Source organism: Cervus elaphus, chromosome X (genome assembly GCF_910594005.1).
Source record: "Cervus elaphus chromosome X, mCerEla1.1, whole genome shotgun sequence".
Taxonomy (NCBI): domain Eukaryota; kingdom Metazoa; phylum Chordata; class Mammalia; order Artiodactyla; family Cervidae; genus Cervus; species Cervus elaphus.
This window is the reverse complement of record NC_057848.1, coordinates 104,389,773-104,405,827: the sequence shown is the minus strand read 5'-3', so window position 1 is coordinate 104,405,827 and position 16,055 is coordinate 104,389,773. Positions and strand designations below refer to the sequence as shown.

At 36.2% G+C, this 16,055-nt stretch overlaps 1 protein-coding gene across 5 annotated transcripts in view; it reads left to right on the top strand.

Moving 5' to 3' along the window:
• GPR174 (G protein-coupled receptor 174) overlaps positions 1-15,290 on the top strand; it is a 39,109-nt gene extending 23,819 nt beyond the window's left edge. For 3 of the 5 annotated variants that reach the window (XM_043897042.1, XM_043897037.1, XM_043897041.1), the window contains one exon: positions 9,995-15,290. In XM_043897042.1, coding sequence (XP_043752977.1) covers positions 10,541-11,542 — 1,002 coding nt within the window. In that variant the 5' untranslated portion in view covers positions 9,995-10,540 and the 3' untranslated portion in view covers positions 11,543-15,290. Of the gene's footprint in view, positions 1-2,616; positions 2,748-9,994 lie in introns of all 5 variants that reach the window. The other 2 variants (XM_043897039.1, XM_043897040.1) reach the window with 1 other exon arrangement.
• The last annotated feature ends 765 nt before the right edge of the window (positions 15,291-16,055 follow it).

The following is a 16,055-nucleotide window of genomic DNA, read 5'->3' as shown; positions in this document are numbered from 1 at the left end:
TGATCCTCAGTAAATAAAAAACAGAAATTATTTAAAAGGAGGTTTGGTAATCTTCAAATGCTTTGCAATAGCCAATATCAATTATTAAAACAATAGCTGGAAATCACCAAATATGTTTTTAGATTTCATAATTTCAAGAGCCTTTAAGTGACATATACTTCAAAAATTATACAAAACTGGATAATTGGAAAAACATATCCTATAGCCATTCAGGGGAATTTGTATTCAAATTTAGTAGGCATCTATTAAAGATCTGCCAATGAGCATTTAGTGCTGGTCTAAGTGTTGTGAGAGTTGGCCCATAAAGAAAGCTGAGTGCCAAAGAATTGATGTTTTTGAACTGTGGTGTTGGAGAAGACTCTTGAAAGTCCCTTGGACTGCAAGGAGATCAAACCAGTCAATCCTAAAGGAAATCAGTCATGAATATTCATTGGAAGGACTGCTGCTGAAGCTGAAACGCCAATACTTTGGCCACCTTATGTGAAGAATTGACTTGTTTGAAAAGACCCTGATGCTGAGAAATGCTATAGGCAGGAGGAGAAGGGGGCGACAGAGGATAAGATGGTTGGATGGCATCACTGACTCGATGAACATGAGTTTGAGCAAGTTCAGGGAGTTGGTGATGACAGGGAAGCCTGGCATGCTGCAGTCCATGGGGCTGCAAAGAGTCAGACATGACTGAGTGACTGAACTGACCGAAGTGTTGTGAGAGATATATAGATGATTAATTAGGACAGAGTTCCTGTTCTCAAAAAGCTTACAATTTAACAGTTATATAGAAAACTAACTATACTATTATTCAGGTCCCATCAGACTATAATAGAGGTACAAGCAAAAGGAAGGTTTGTATGCATGCTAAGTCGCTTCAGTCATGTCCAACTCTGACCCTATGAACTGTAGCCCACCAGGCTCCTCTGTCCATGGGATTCTCCAGGCAAGAATACTGGAGTGAGTTGCCATTTGCTACTCCAGGGAATCTTCCCAGTCCAGAGATGGGGTCGAACTCCAGCCTTCTATGTCTCCTGCATTGGCAGGAGTGTTCTTTACCACTAGTGCCACCTGGGAAGGAGAGCTAATTACAATCTGAATGACTCAGAGTCTTGGAGGTAGAAATGAAATTATCAAAATTCTCCTTTCTACCAAGATTTTTTTTTTTTTTATCAAAGTGGAAAAGTGAGGATAGGAGACTTGACCTTAAAAACTTTCAGACTAAATTAAAAGAAAGAGAGAGAGAGATTAAAAGGTACACAATATATTCAAGGTCAGCCTGGCATGGTGGAAGCCTAGGGCATTTGGAAGAGTATAATAAGAGATCATGCTAAAGAGACAAAATAGTTTTAAATGTCAGACATTTTAAACCATCAAAGTGTGAATATTTGAAAGATTTTACAAAAGTTCATGATTTGCTTTATCCTGTATCTGACAAAGATATCTGTAGAAATATGTTTGTCTAAAATAAGAAAAGTATGCTATTTAACATAATAAAAAGGAAGGTGGGCTATTGCTCACCCTAAAATGTTGTAAACAGAGATAAAATATGAATGTTTATTCCTCCTGAAATATTGCTAAGTGCTACTGATACTATGCTAGAAAGGTACAAAGAGTTTGCAGTTTCTGGTGGGTATTCTTTATTTACTTACCTGTTCATTTTAGGTATGAACACTATGTTTTGAGTCAAGACAGAATAGAATCTCATTCTCTTTCTGTAAAAACATCTGCAAAAGACTTTGGAAGAAGGGATTTTCGGGGTTTCTTTTTTTATGCTTTCTCGTTTTAAAATTATTTATTTATGTATTTTTTACTTTACAACATTGTATTGATTTTGCCATACATTGACATGAATCTTCCATGGGTATACATGTGCTCCCCATCCTAAACCTCCCTCCCACTTCCCTCCCCATCCCATCTCTCTGGGTCTTCCCAGTGTACCAGCCCCAAGCACCCTGCATCATGCATTGAACCTGGACTGGCGATTCGATTCACATATGGTAATTTACATGTCTCAATGCCATTCTCCCAAAGCATCCTGCCCTCACCCTCTCCCACAGAGTCCAAAAGACTGTTCTATACATCTGTGTCTCTTTTGCTGTCTTTCATACAGGGTTATCATTACCATCTTTCTAAATTCCATATATATGTGTTAGTATACTGTATTGGTGTTTTTCTTTCTGGCTTACTTCACTCTGTATAATGGGCTCCAGCTTTTCAACTCATACTACAGACTGCTAAAAAACAGTGAATGACGTAGATCTGCTTTTAAAGCCAAAGAACAAGATTAATGAAGGACACTGACTTGTTCTTCATTATATACCAATCTTACAAATATTGCCACTCACTGAAAAATTACCTTATTTACTAACAGAGTATTATGCAGTGAAAACAAATATACAAAATTCCAGTCAACTATTGGCCATGCATCAAGCTCCAGGGGCTGACATAATCCTAGGCTTAACTTCAGATGGAGTCTGTGATCCTTCTAGGACACCTCAGCCCTGTCTTAGAGAAGAGTAAAATGTCTGGATATTTGTGAATTTAGTACTTTAAAGACTGGTGTAGAATGAAAAGAGTGTCATGTGAAAGGTCCTATATCATTCAATTTTCACTATCTCTTTTCAGTCAACATATATGTGATGCCATCTCCAACATATATGACAACAGTTCTGGTGAGGACCTACAGAATAATTTGATGTTTGATATTTCATACCTGGGGCATCCTTATTCCAGATTTGGGCTAGAGTGACCTCCAGGTAAATATGTCATTACCTTGTTCTTAGATCATGAGTAGATAGATTTGACTCAAGAGTCTATGAGTTTAGTCTGGGACTTGCCCCACTTAACACCCCCATAATCCTCCTTGACATAGCCAAAGAAACATATATCTACTCTACTAACATTTTATATTCATAACTCTTTTCTCAAATGTGGTAGCTTATAAAAGAAGAATATGGAAAGAAGATGCATTAGCAGTTATGTGCCACTCTTTCTGCTTCCATCTAAAGCCAAGGGACATGTGCCTGTCATAGCATTCCTGTCACTGTTAGAAAATTAATCAAGGAATCCAATAATCTTCTTTTTCAGTGACACTTCAGTGTCAGTAATTAGAAAGATATCTTTAACCGCCAAGAGTTTCCAGAAGACTCAGTTTGTTGCTGCTGAAAGAAGTGTAGGACCACAGTAATGGTTCCTGGTATGTGGTCACTTCTTGGACAGTATACATTATCTGCCATTTAAAATTCAAAATTAAGATTGCCCTTTGTCAGATTAATTGCCTTGTTCTTGAGATATCAAATGTTCCCTGGTAATTTTTCAGAGTAGTTACTGAAGTCTCTATGAGTACTTTTTATGGCTTTTTACTAATGGGGTAACTAATTCCTTTTTGCCATTTGCACTTTAGTATTTAAAATTTAATTCTAAATAATTTTCCATCAGGATCCTTTATGAAGTTTCTGAAGACCCCAGTGTCTTCTGAGAAACTTCCACATTTGCTTTCCTTTTAATAAACAAAATGCTATACACTTTGAATAATATAGTGTGGAGAAACGGCTCCAAATTACAAGTAAAACACAAGTAATGGTGGAAAATGGAAATTACTAAGTACCAAGACTAGAAACATCAGATACACTGAGCAGAAAGGCAAAGGATGCAAAAGTTCTGAGGTCTATTACAACATGATCCAAAAATTCTGAGTTTGTATAAGGTAGTGACATTCCTTAAGAAAAGTTACTAGGTTTTAAATTACAGGACTCTTTAAAGGTGGGAGGCTGATATCCCAAGCCAAAACTCTCTGTATAAGGCAAAAGGCTTATTCTTAAAAAAAGGAGTTTGGACTCCAGCCAGCAAATGGGAAAGGACTTTTTCTTTAATCTTTCTTAAAGGAAGGAGTTTTGAAAATTCATGAATTTACATCACAGTAGATAGTTACCTACATCTCAAAGCAAGGCCAACCCTGGAAATGAGGTCCTGGAGACTGGTTTAATTTTCCACTTCATGCTTGCCTTTTTTACTAGAACTCATAAGATTTGTTTACTCCTCCACTTTCACAGACTATTAATCATGTGAAGCATTGGATGTTTTGTTTGGATACACTCTCAAACAGAAAATTGCAGGAAAGAGCTGCAAAAAAAAGGGGGCCAGAAAGACTTGATTATCTTGGACCTTAGTTTATTTTATGGAAGCTTGGAAGCTTATAACTTCACTTAAAAAAAAAAAAAAACCTTCTTGCCCAAATGCTCATGTCTGGTCTGAGACACAAAGTGAACATTCAAAAGAGCTGAAGAAAATCCCCACAGCCCTGTCAGCACTGAGAACAGGAAATGCGTACAGTTTCCCCACCATAACAGCTTGTGATCTTCTCATCACTTCTATAAAACTGAAAATATTTTAAATGTAATGTGTAGAATTGAACTTTGTAAAATGGTTACTTGTATTTTAAATAGAAGTTATGTATGCCATGTTTGCCTAGGGACCATATTTTGAGAAATTTTGCTTAAGACAAAAGGAAAGACTAAACATAGACACCTATAAATCATGTGGATAAGAGCAAGACCCTAAGGCATGAGAGCTGTGTAATAAAAAACTAAATTTTTTAATGAATGGTAGAAACAAGAAAGTGGATAGTGGCTAAATTAAGTTTTAATTATCAGTACAGATTTCAACACCTTCTGCAGTCCCCTGTTCTCTAGGATGAGAAGTGATTGTGAACTAGGATATCTGACAAAAAGCAGCATGACTGGGCATTATCACTGGTGACGTGAAATTGAGTGATGACATTTCCTCTTTCTCCAAGTAATTAAAAGTGCACTACTCGGAGCAGAGGAACAAGATGCACAATCTGCTGAAGAGGAACTGTGCTTAAGATCTCAAAAGAAACATTTAGACTTGGCTAAGTGAAACTTCCCGGTAGAATAATAACTATAGATAACTGCTTTGTCTGTCCACACAAAGATATTTCCTCCCTTCATGTATCTGGCCTATTGGGGAGTCATAGATGCCAGAGATAAGGGAAGTTGGGAACATGACTAGATATGATATGTATACAGAACACTTCTTTCTAAAATAAAAATTCTGATGGAACATTCTCTCTAGAAGAATTAACCAGGTCTTTCTAAAAGTATTTGCTTACTGAATTGTAGTCAGTTCTTAGATACAGTTGCTGGACAGGTTTCCTGAAAATATTGTAAACTATTTGACTTTGAAGATTTTCAAAAGTGAAAGTAGCAAGCACATTGCCTGGCAAATGATAAATGCTGAATAACTATTTGTTTAATAAATATTGGGTGAAGCCTATACATTCAAGACATAGTTCTAAGTGTTCCAGAGGATATAGAAGTACATAAGACTAAACCCCAGACTTCAAGAATTTTCTGGCCTTGTGGTAGAGTGGGGTGAAAAGGGGAGCAGAGGCATAAATAAAATGAGTTACTAACCAAAAAGCAGAAGTATATGCTTTAATTGAAGTATAAATGGGGATTTTAAAAGGAGTTAGGACAACATTGTTGAGTTAAACACTAAAGTTTCCATGAAGAACTGAAAATTTGAGAGAGGTCTTCATAAATAAGTAGGACTGCTATGCAAAACAAACAAACAAAAAGATATTCCAAGCTGAGGCAACAGAATGAGCAAAAGCTATTTGTTGAGGAAGAAAAGGTCAATTTGAATGGTATGAAGCTCAGTTTGGCTGGAGTTCTTGGCACATGAGAACACTGGAAGACAAAATTTTAAATGTTGATGGCACTCTATTTAAGGAAGCCATTGATTGCCAGACTATGTATTTTGTAATTTGTTGGGCAAAAGGAAGCCATTAGTGATTTTTAAAGATCTCATTTAAAGGAAAAAGATAAAGGAAGACATAGATAAATTAAGTAATAAGCCCCTGAACTAAAGTAAAAACAATACAATTTAAAGAATAATATGATTATGAAAAATAATGCAGTTGCAGAAAGTAGTAATAATTAAGAATGTTGGTTATTAAGCACTTATGTACTATACACTATGCTAAATAAATTATATATGGTGGCTCAATTCTCATATTGACTGTCTAAGTTAGGTACTATGATTAACAAGAAATTAAAGAATTGGAGAAGTTTAATGATATACCCAAAGTTGCACAGCTGTTAATTAAAAGAGCAAGAATTTAAACTCAGGTAATTCTGACTCCTAAACATATGTTATTTCCCCCATAGTACACTATCTTCCCTTTAGGAGCCAGTTTGGAAGTGGAAAATAAATAACAATGAGTCAATGCCTCCAAGACTTTGAGGCAACCTGGGAAAACACGGATGAGCTTAACAGCAATGAAGAAGTCAGGAGTAAAAACTGGTTTGAAGTTTCGAGGGATGATGATTTTTGTATAAGATACATTGATGTTTAGAGTCAAATGATTTTATTTACTGAAAGTATTTCATTGAACAAATACTGAGCACTCACTTGTGTTTTCCACAGTCCTGGGTGCTGTTTTAAGGCAAATAAACAAAATATACAAGAATCCTTGTTCTCTTGGACTTTGCATTCTAGTAGGGAAAATATATGAAAACAAAATAAGTAATAATCAAAGAGCATGTTAGTTATGACTGGAAATGGGTAAAATAAATACTAAAGGGAGATAGGAAGTGTTAGAGGTGAGCTGCAGTTTTAAATAGGAAGATAAGGATAGAAAGCCTCATGAAAATGTTCCACTTGGGTAAAGATCTGAAGGAGGTAAGGAGGTAAAGCACATATATACTAAGTTAAAGCATTTCAGGCACAGGAAACTGCCAACTCAAATGCTTTGAGATGAAACTATTATTGGTCTGTTCACCTCACAGCAAGAATGTTAAAGTTGCTAGAGCAGAGTTCAAAGGGGAGAATCATAGAAGGTGAGGTCAGAAGAGTAACCAGAGGCCAGATTGTATAGGTGACATAGGCTGTTTGTTGTAAGAACTTTTATTTTTTCTCTGAGTGAGATGAAAATACATTAGGAGATTTTTTTATCAAAGACACAACATGATCTCACAAGATATACCATATTTCATTTTATTTTAGCACATATATAATGTTTATTGCAGACATTATACAACAGTCTATAATAGCACCTATAGGTCCTGTAATAGGACCTATCTTTATGTCCTCATCCAGGATCAATTCCCAGAAATACGAGCTTCAAGAGCAAAAATCTGTCAAAATTTTAAGATGGTAAGTATCATTAGACTGCTCTTTAGTCAATCTCGGAAACTAAAACATTCACTAGAAATGTATAAAATAGTGCAGTTGTACACATCCTTGAAGGATATAGATTTTGTATAAATAAGACCTATTTTAAATAAATAAAAATATTGCTTCATTTTCATAAGTTGAATTCTGAGATGATGACAAAATGTCCAAAAGAAGAGGCGTTATATATTTGGGAAGAGAGCTACTGCTCAGGATTGATATGTAGATTTAAAAGCCATTGACTGTGATAGGAAAGGTGGATGTTCATTAGAGGTTACTGGATATATATTTTTTAACTTCTGATTTCTAATCATTGACATTAGCAGGTGATGATTTCTATGTATGGGCTTCTCCAGTGGCTCAGTGAGTAAAGAACCCACCTTCAATGCATTTGACACAGGGGATGCAAGTTCAACTTCTGTCTTGGGAAGATCCCCTGGAGAAGGGCATGGCAACCCACTCCAGTATTATTGTCTGGAGAATCCCATGGACAGAGGGGCCTGATGGGATACAATCCATAGGGTTGCAGAGTTGGACACGATTAAGCATACATGTACATATGACTTTTATACATAAATAGTTAAAAGGAGGTTGAAAAACCAGGGTTTGTGATTTTTTTGTCTTCCACCTAATTTTGCCTGCCACATAATCAAAGTCACTACCTGTGAAAATATTTTGAAGATATATTTCAGTTTGGGGGATAAACAATCTAATTTTAACCACTCTTTTAGCATCAACTTTTATTCTTACAGTCGTGCTTCTCTGTGTTTTATGACACCATCTATTTCCTTATATGAGAAATCTGAAGTATTTAACCTCATCAATCTGAATGCCTAGTTCATATCATTCATCAGGATGTTTAATTAAAGTATATACCATATCTTGAACAAAATGTGCTGTTCTACTTACCAGGAAATTGAGGCAAAATAATAATAATAATTCCTTCAGGGGATGAATCAAGCCTACTTCAAGCCACATGGATTTGATAATCCAAAGCAGGATGTTTTATAATTCCTATTTCATTTTTGTTCTTCCCCCCTATCTTTAAACTCAGTTAAGTCCTCCTGTATTTCAGCATCCTTGAGGTAACTATTCAGGCCTGTAAGCTAAAATTTGTTTTAGAACAAAGGTCATGGACCTAACTGAGTCAACTTTCTGTAAATTTTGAATCTTTGTACTGGTGTTGTCTTGCATAATTGAAAAGTGTCTTAATAACATGTGTTAATGGAAGTATTTAAAGTGAGGCTAGTTGCCCACTTATTTTAAATATGTGGGAAATATTTGAACCAAATCAGTGGCCCCTAAATGATGGTTCAAGGACAATTGCTGGGTTGGCTATATCTTAATAATATAGAGACCTTTTAAAAATACAAATTCCAAGCCTTAAATACTGACTCAGAATTTCTGGGGGAGACACCAGGAAGTCTAAGGAAAGCAATATATATATATATTTTTTTAAACTTCCCCAGGTGTGTCTGACAATTAGTGATATTTGTGGTCTACATAAGTTCAGTTCAGTCGCTCAGTCGTGTCCCACTCTTTGCGACCCCGTGAATCACAGCATGCTAGACCTCCCTGTCCGTCACCAACTCCCGGAGTTTACTCAAACTCATGCCCATCGAGTCGGTGATGCCATCCAGTCATCTCATCCTCTGTTGTCCCCTTCTCCTCCTGCCCCCAATCCCTCCCAGCATCAGGGTCTTTTCCAGTGAGTCAACTCTTTGCTTCAGGTGGCCAAAGTACTGGAGTTTCAGCTTCAGCATCAGTCGTTCCAATAAACACCCAGGACTGATCTCCTTTAGGATGGACTGGTTGGATCTCCTTGCAGTCCAAGGGACTCTCAAGAGTCTTATCCAACACCACAGTTCAAAAGCATCAATTTTTTGGTGCTCAGCTCTCTTCACAGTCCAACTCTCACATCCATACATGACCACTGGAAAAACCATAGCCTTGACCAGATGGACCTTAGTTGGCAAAGTGATGTCTTTACTTTTTAATATGCTATCTAGGTTGGTCATAACTTTCCTTCCAAGGAGTAAGCGTCTTTTAATTTCATGGCTGCAATCACCATCTGCAGTGATTTTGGAGCCCAGAAAAATAAAGTCAGCCACTGTTTCCACTGTCTCCCCATCTATTTGCCATGAGGTGATGGAACCAGATGCCATGATCTTAGTTTTCTGAATGTTAAGCTTTAAACCAACTTTTTCACTCTCCTATTTCACTTTCATCAAGAGGCTTTTTAGTTCCTCTTCACTTTCTGCCATAAGGGTGGTGTCATCTGCATATCTGAGGTTATTGATATTTCTCCCGGCAATCTTGATTCCAACTTGTGCTTCTTCCAGCCCAGCATTTCTGTGGTCTACATCAGAGCCTCTCAAATGTTAACATGCCTAAGAATCGCTTGTGGTTCTTCTTAAATTGCTGATTGTTATGCAGCATGTCCCAAGTGGGACTTGAGATTCTTCTGCTTTTCTAATAAACTCTTAAGCAATGCTGATTCATGGATCATATTTTGAGTAGTAAGGAGCTAGATTACCTCTCAGATTCCTTCTAGCTATACTCTCTTGTGATTCTAAAGTGCCTTATGGAACTTCTATCTATCACCCTTACTCATGTCAGAACTTTCCATTAAAGGTAATGGATTTTTCTACACATAAGCTTTTTTTGTTTTTTGCAAAAACAAGATTTTTTAAATTAAATTTTATTTTAATTAAATTTTAAAAATTAAATTATTTTTAATTAAATATTTTTAATTTTTTTATTTTTGCAAGACAATAATTGGCTTACTTTTTTTCTTCATTTGCAGTTCTGACTTTGTTTTCAACATATAACTGAGAAAGTCCCAGGAAGCTGACTCATCCAAGTCAATCATCTCTGAAGAGTTTTAGGCACACTGAGTACTAGAGGAAACCTTTCTTCTATGTGAGCCAAAAAAAGAGAAAAACAACCTGCCAAACACCAGTAAAGAGATGACTATCATCATATGGGAATTTGAAGAGCTTCTATATAGCACATTCATGATCCAAATGGGAGAGGATCAACTGTCATGATGTCTCAGAAGGCCTTTTAACTGAGTAACAAGAAGGGGAAATTATAACAGCTTGTCATCTGTGCTTGCACATTAGACTTCCATGTAGTTAATGTAGACAAATTCAAAGCAAACATGCAGATAGTTCTTTGAAAAGCCCCCAAATCATGTTTAGAAGCTCTGACCAATGCAATAAAAAGGAGGTTATTCTATATTCAGTTTCTCCAGCCCATCGATGATCAATCTTTTAGAAAGAGCAGTAGTAGATTGTAAATTTAGATTTTTAACCACCATTTAGCAAAGGCAGCTTCTCTAGAAACAAACATGACTGCTAATGACACATGTGCTGAGATCAGTAGAGACAATACAGACTTCCGATACTTCATCTATGCTGTGACATACACTGTTATTCTTGTGCCAGGTCTCATAGGGAACATATTAGCCTTGTGGGTATTTTATGGCTATATGAAAGAAACCAAACGGGCTGTGATATTCATGATAAACCTGGCCATTGCTGACTTACTACAAGTCCTCTCCTTGCCCCTGAGGATCTTTTACTATTTGAATCATGACTGGCCATTCGGGTTTGGCCTCTGCATGTTTTGTTTCTACCTGAAGTATGTCAACATGTATGCAAGCATCTACTTCTTGGTCTGCATCAGTGTGCGAAGATTTTGGTTTCTCCTGTACCCCTTTCGCTTCCATGACTGTAAACAAAAGTATGACCTATACATCAGCATTTCTGGCTGGTTGATAATCTGCCTTGCCTGTCTGCTATTTCCTCTCCTCAGAAGCAATGATGACACCTCTAACCACACAACCAAATGCTTTGTGGATCTTCCTACCAGAAATGTCAATCTAGCTCAGTCTGTTGTCATGATGACCATTGGCGAGTTGATTGGGTTTATCACTCCTCTTCTGATTGTCCTGTTTTGCACCTGGAAGACAGTTTTATCACTGCAAGATAAATATCCTGTTGCACAAGACCTTGGAGAGAAAAAGAAAGCCTTGAAGATGATTCTAACCTGTGCAGGAGTTTTCCTAATTTGCTTTGCACCTTATCACTTCAGTTTTCCTTTAGATTTCCTGGTCAAGTCCAATGAAATTAAAAGCTGCCTAGCCAGAAGGGTGATTCTAATATTTCATTCTGTTGCCTTGTGTCTTGCCAGTCTGAATTCCTGCCTTGACCCAATCATATATTATTTTACCACTGATGAGTTCAGAAGACGGCTTTCAAGACAAGATTTGCATGATAACATAAAACTCCATGAAAAATCACTTGTGAGCAACAATACCACATCTATCTTGTCAACTGAATTATATTAAATTAAAAAAATATGGATGTGGACTGAAGTATATTAGAACATATTTGCAATACTCCAAGCTACTGGGAAGTAATCACAGCAAGCACTCGAAGCTTTTCAGTTATGCTCTATCTTACCTATATAAAGATTTCACGTCATCATAACACAATCTATTTAGAGCATTATATTCCACTATCATTGATGTTGAGGTGTCCATGTAGTAATCTGTCATCAAGTCTTTAAGATTTAAGCTCTAAAATTTCAGTGACATACTATATGCACATGCTTTCAGCAGAAGTCAGTTTTATCTGTGAACCTAAGACACAGAGAGACTATTAGCTTGAACTTATTATAAGCACTTGGTTTTGTTACAATGGACACTGGATTTCTTTATATTTAGAAATAATGTAGTTGTCTATTTATACTAGTAATCACAGTTTATATCCCAATATCATATTTTAGTTGTCTTTAATTAAGTAAGATAGACAATATACTATTTTGTGAAACAGTGTTATAAGCACAGACCTTTTTTATCTCCTATATGTGATTATACTCCTGAGTTTGAAGACTCAAATAGCTATTTCCTACATTTAAGTATCAGTATGAAAAATCATCTATCACATCTATTAACAGAATGAAAATCTGAACTCAGGCCTCTGATATATTTAAAATAAAAACAAGAAACTAATTCACATACTCTCTATGACTGTATATTGACATATTTAATCTATCCAGGACAGGTAGCTTGTCAAAATTCATATAATGTGACCCACATTGTCATTAATGGTCCAGGAAAAAGCAGATACATGATAATCACAGTTCTGATTCTCTTAAACTATTTCCAGACAGCACCTATATATATCTTTCAAATAAAGAAAGTGTCTACCATGCTTCTAGAGTGACATTGAGGTACCTGAGAGGTTACTGCACTTTCTGAGCCTATACAAGAAGCAATGCACTAAGTTTAAGCCAGAGCAAAAAGATACAAGTTATTTTTTACTTTTAAGTGGCAACTATCAGGCTACATTCACAAGCCAGAGTAAGGTCTGGAGGCAGACAGGCATGTAGACTCTAGAGTCCTCAGTAATTTTTTTAGTCCAGCTTTGCTCCAGTCATACTATTTTAAGGCCAGTGCAGCCTCTTCCAAGGCAGCTGGGAAAGTCAATTTTTGCCCTGTTGAGAAAAGTGCAAAAGATTAATTTTAGTGACATTGGGCACCTATTAAAACGCCTTGCCTACTAATACCTGTTTAGAACTAGTATGCAAGAAACAGACCCAGAATATGAGTAGCGATTAAACCTGGGGTCTTAAATATTAGAATACTCTGAAAAATATTTTGGCAAACAGCTCTAACTTTTAAAACATGCTTTAATTAAAATCTGTGCAGTATATAACACACAGATAATTTTGGCCTGGAAGGAACGTGAAAATCAAAGAAGAGCTCCATCATATTTACAGGAAAGGAGTTATTTTAGACACACAGTTATGATATTGATATGTTTGGGGTGATTAGTGAAATAAAAGAGAATTCTAATATCTTAGATGAACGGAAAATTTTCTAATGTTTTCTCTAGACAAGTGTTGATTTGCTTGTACTTAGTTATTAAAATATTATCCTGTTAGAAGACTGACTTTGTACTGCTAGCAATAGTGTATGTATCTATCTCCTAACTGTTCATTGTAAGGTACATATTTTGATGTGCTAAATGAGCTCTGAAAGAATGTTAAATTGTGTTTTAAAATGAGTAACTGTAACTATGTCTAGTCTATTTGCTTTAAAGTGATTTGGTTTGACCATAATTTAGTGTTGTGATGGGATCAGAAGTAATAATTTTGTGGGTACTTGTAATGAGAAACTTGTCTATATATGTTTACTAGTTTCTATATTATTATGAACTACACTTTTAGGGTCATTTGGGGGAGACCTCTGATTTAATTTCATTAATGTATTAATTTCACTTTAAGCATACCTGTTATCTTAAAGAGGAAAAAGTTTTCCAGGATATTACTGAAGTTCTTAGAGGAAATGTTGAGGTTAGAGCCCATTTATTAAGCAGTCCAGGAGTCCTTGAAAATTATTTATATCATTTGAGAAAAGTACAGAGAGAACAAGTGTCCAGTATTCTTATGCTGCTTAGCTAAGAACCACCCCTTCTCTTTAGGTTTGCCCATCTAAGTTTGTATTCGATGTTGTGATTTACTTTATTAACCCCCTTTCCCCATGAATATGCTTTGCCTTCTATTCCCGTGTTCTAGTCAGTAACTGATCAGTCTATTCACACTAAGGTACTAAGGACTAATGTTAGATTAATATTAATTTGCCTAGGAATATCTGAATTCTAGGCCTTAGGGATGAATTTTATCTCAAAGTGTAAATATTTTGTTTCAATGAAGTGATCAAAAACACCAAAACAGACTAGAAAGAACAATATTTTGAAGAAAGTGGGTCTTAACAACAGTGCCTTTCAGATTACATATGGTAAGTAAACACCTACTTTGCTTACCATGATGGGGTATTTATTATACTAATACCTGGCCTATACTAAGTTTAGGCCAGAGCAAACAGATACAAGTTATCTTTTACTTTTAAGTGGCAACTATCAGGCTACATTCACAAGCCAGAGTAAGGTTTAGAGGCAACCAGGCATGTAGACTCTAGAGTCCTCAGTAATTTTTCTGGTCCAGCTTTGCTCCAGGCATACTATTCTAAGGCCAGTATAGCCTCCCCCAAGGCAGCTGGGACTGATTGGAGTGATTTCCATGTTATTATTATTCTCATTATTGCTATTATTATTATATCCAAATGATGTATACATTTTCATTGTCACTTGGTTAAGCAACCAATTCTATTAACCTGCAATTCCATGAAAAGGAGCCATCTGCCCTATGGACAACAGAACAAACTATGTTGGTCTGAAAGGATGCATAAGTAGAACTCTTGTGCAACTTCATTTTTATGTCATCTTTTTGTTTTTATTCCCAATACACTGTGAAAATGTTCCTTTGTAATGTATTTATATTTATAATTTATAATACACATTTTCATAATAAAGATGATCTTTGTATTTGCATAAAAAATTCTGTCTCCAGAATTCCATGTATATATAGCCAGTTTTTCAGCAAACTGATGTAATTGAGAATCTCTGTCAGTGTTCTCACCTACATGGATATTAAGTTCTCTGAGGCTCTACTCTCCCTTTCTCTCTGGAGTGTTGCATGCTATTATCAAATGGAAAGAAAAACCACTTCCCCAACCTACCTTACACGTGCCCTCCACTTTTCCCATAAACAGAATCGTTACTATCCACGCTCTGCTAAGATTATTCCCCATTCTCACTTGTTGACCAAGTTATTCTAATGACTTAAATACTTGTACCTGTTAGAGGATAGTCTTTTGGGAAGAAAAGGAGATGAGGGGAAAGAAGGAATGTTCTCTATTTAGTGTTAAGAATTTTTAAGACCCAATATTTTGATTTTCCTTATAGTTTAGCAGAGGAAAAGCTATCATTCACTGTATCCTTCTGCTCTTACCAAAACATATTTCCATAAACATAATGAAATAAAACAAAAAGTGAAGTCAGGAAAATTGTCTCTGGCTCTCCTCTCATCCTAGTTATCTTTCTTCCACTTTAGCAACTCTCTCATCTCACTATATTCCTAGTGCTTTCAGGAGGTCCAAGTGTCTTCTGAAATAACAAAGTTGTTACAAATTACACATTTTGACTGCTGCAGAAAAAATTTCCTAGAAAGTGGTAAAGGATTTCCTAAGAAGAAATTTCTGATGTTTTGGTAGACTTCAAGAACATAATGGGATTTAAATATAGGACTTGCCCACACTTTAAATGTCCTCAAATAAAGTGCATTCCTCCTATGTGCCTTCCTGAAGCCAATTCAGAAGTGATCCCACTGCCTTCACTGTACCATATTTTGAGGGGAAAAAAAATAAAAGATGAATTCTCAAGTAAGTGTGGCTCTTTCAGCTTATTTATTTCTCAACAATTAAAGGATATGCTGTGTGTTTGAGGGGTGGGAGGTGAGCTGTAACTTTCTTGAACACAGACCATTTTTTCAGCAGTATTTCCTCACTCTTAACCACTCACTTGATTTTTCCAAGACCACATTTCCTCTACGTTTTGTTGGCTAGGTTCTCTTCATCTAACTCCTTACTGAAAAATTTTCTTATTCATCTGTAGGCATAGCCCTTAATTAAGGGCTTAAATTTGCCTTCTTGGATATCTTCAAGAAATATCAGAGCAACTGCTCCTTCATGGGGGTGGGCTGTAATTAGGCCTATCACTCTCACCCCAGTATCTTCCTCTCAGTTTTGCTTCTGAAGTTCCTGCAAAAAAGAAGATACTGGAGTATCAGCAGAAACTCTAAGGTCAGGGGTGAGTGGAATGATATATCCAAAATGTTGAAAGATAGAAATTACCAACCAAGAAAACTTTATCTGGCAATGGTATCTTTCAGATAAGAGGAAGAAATAAATGTTTCCCTGGACAGTAAATTGCTGAGGGAGTTCACCACCACTAGAC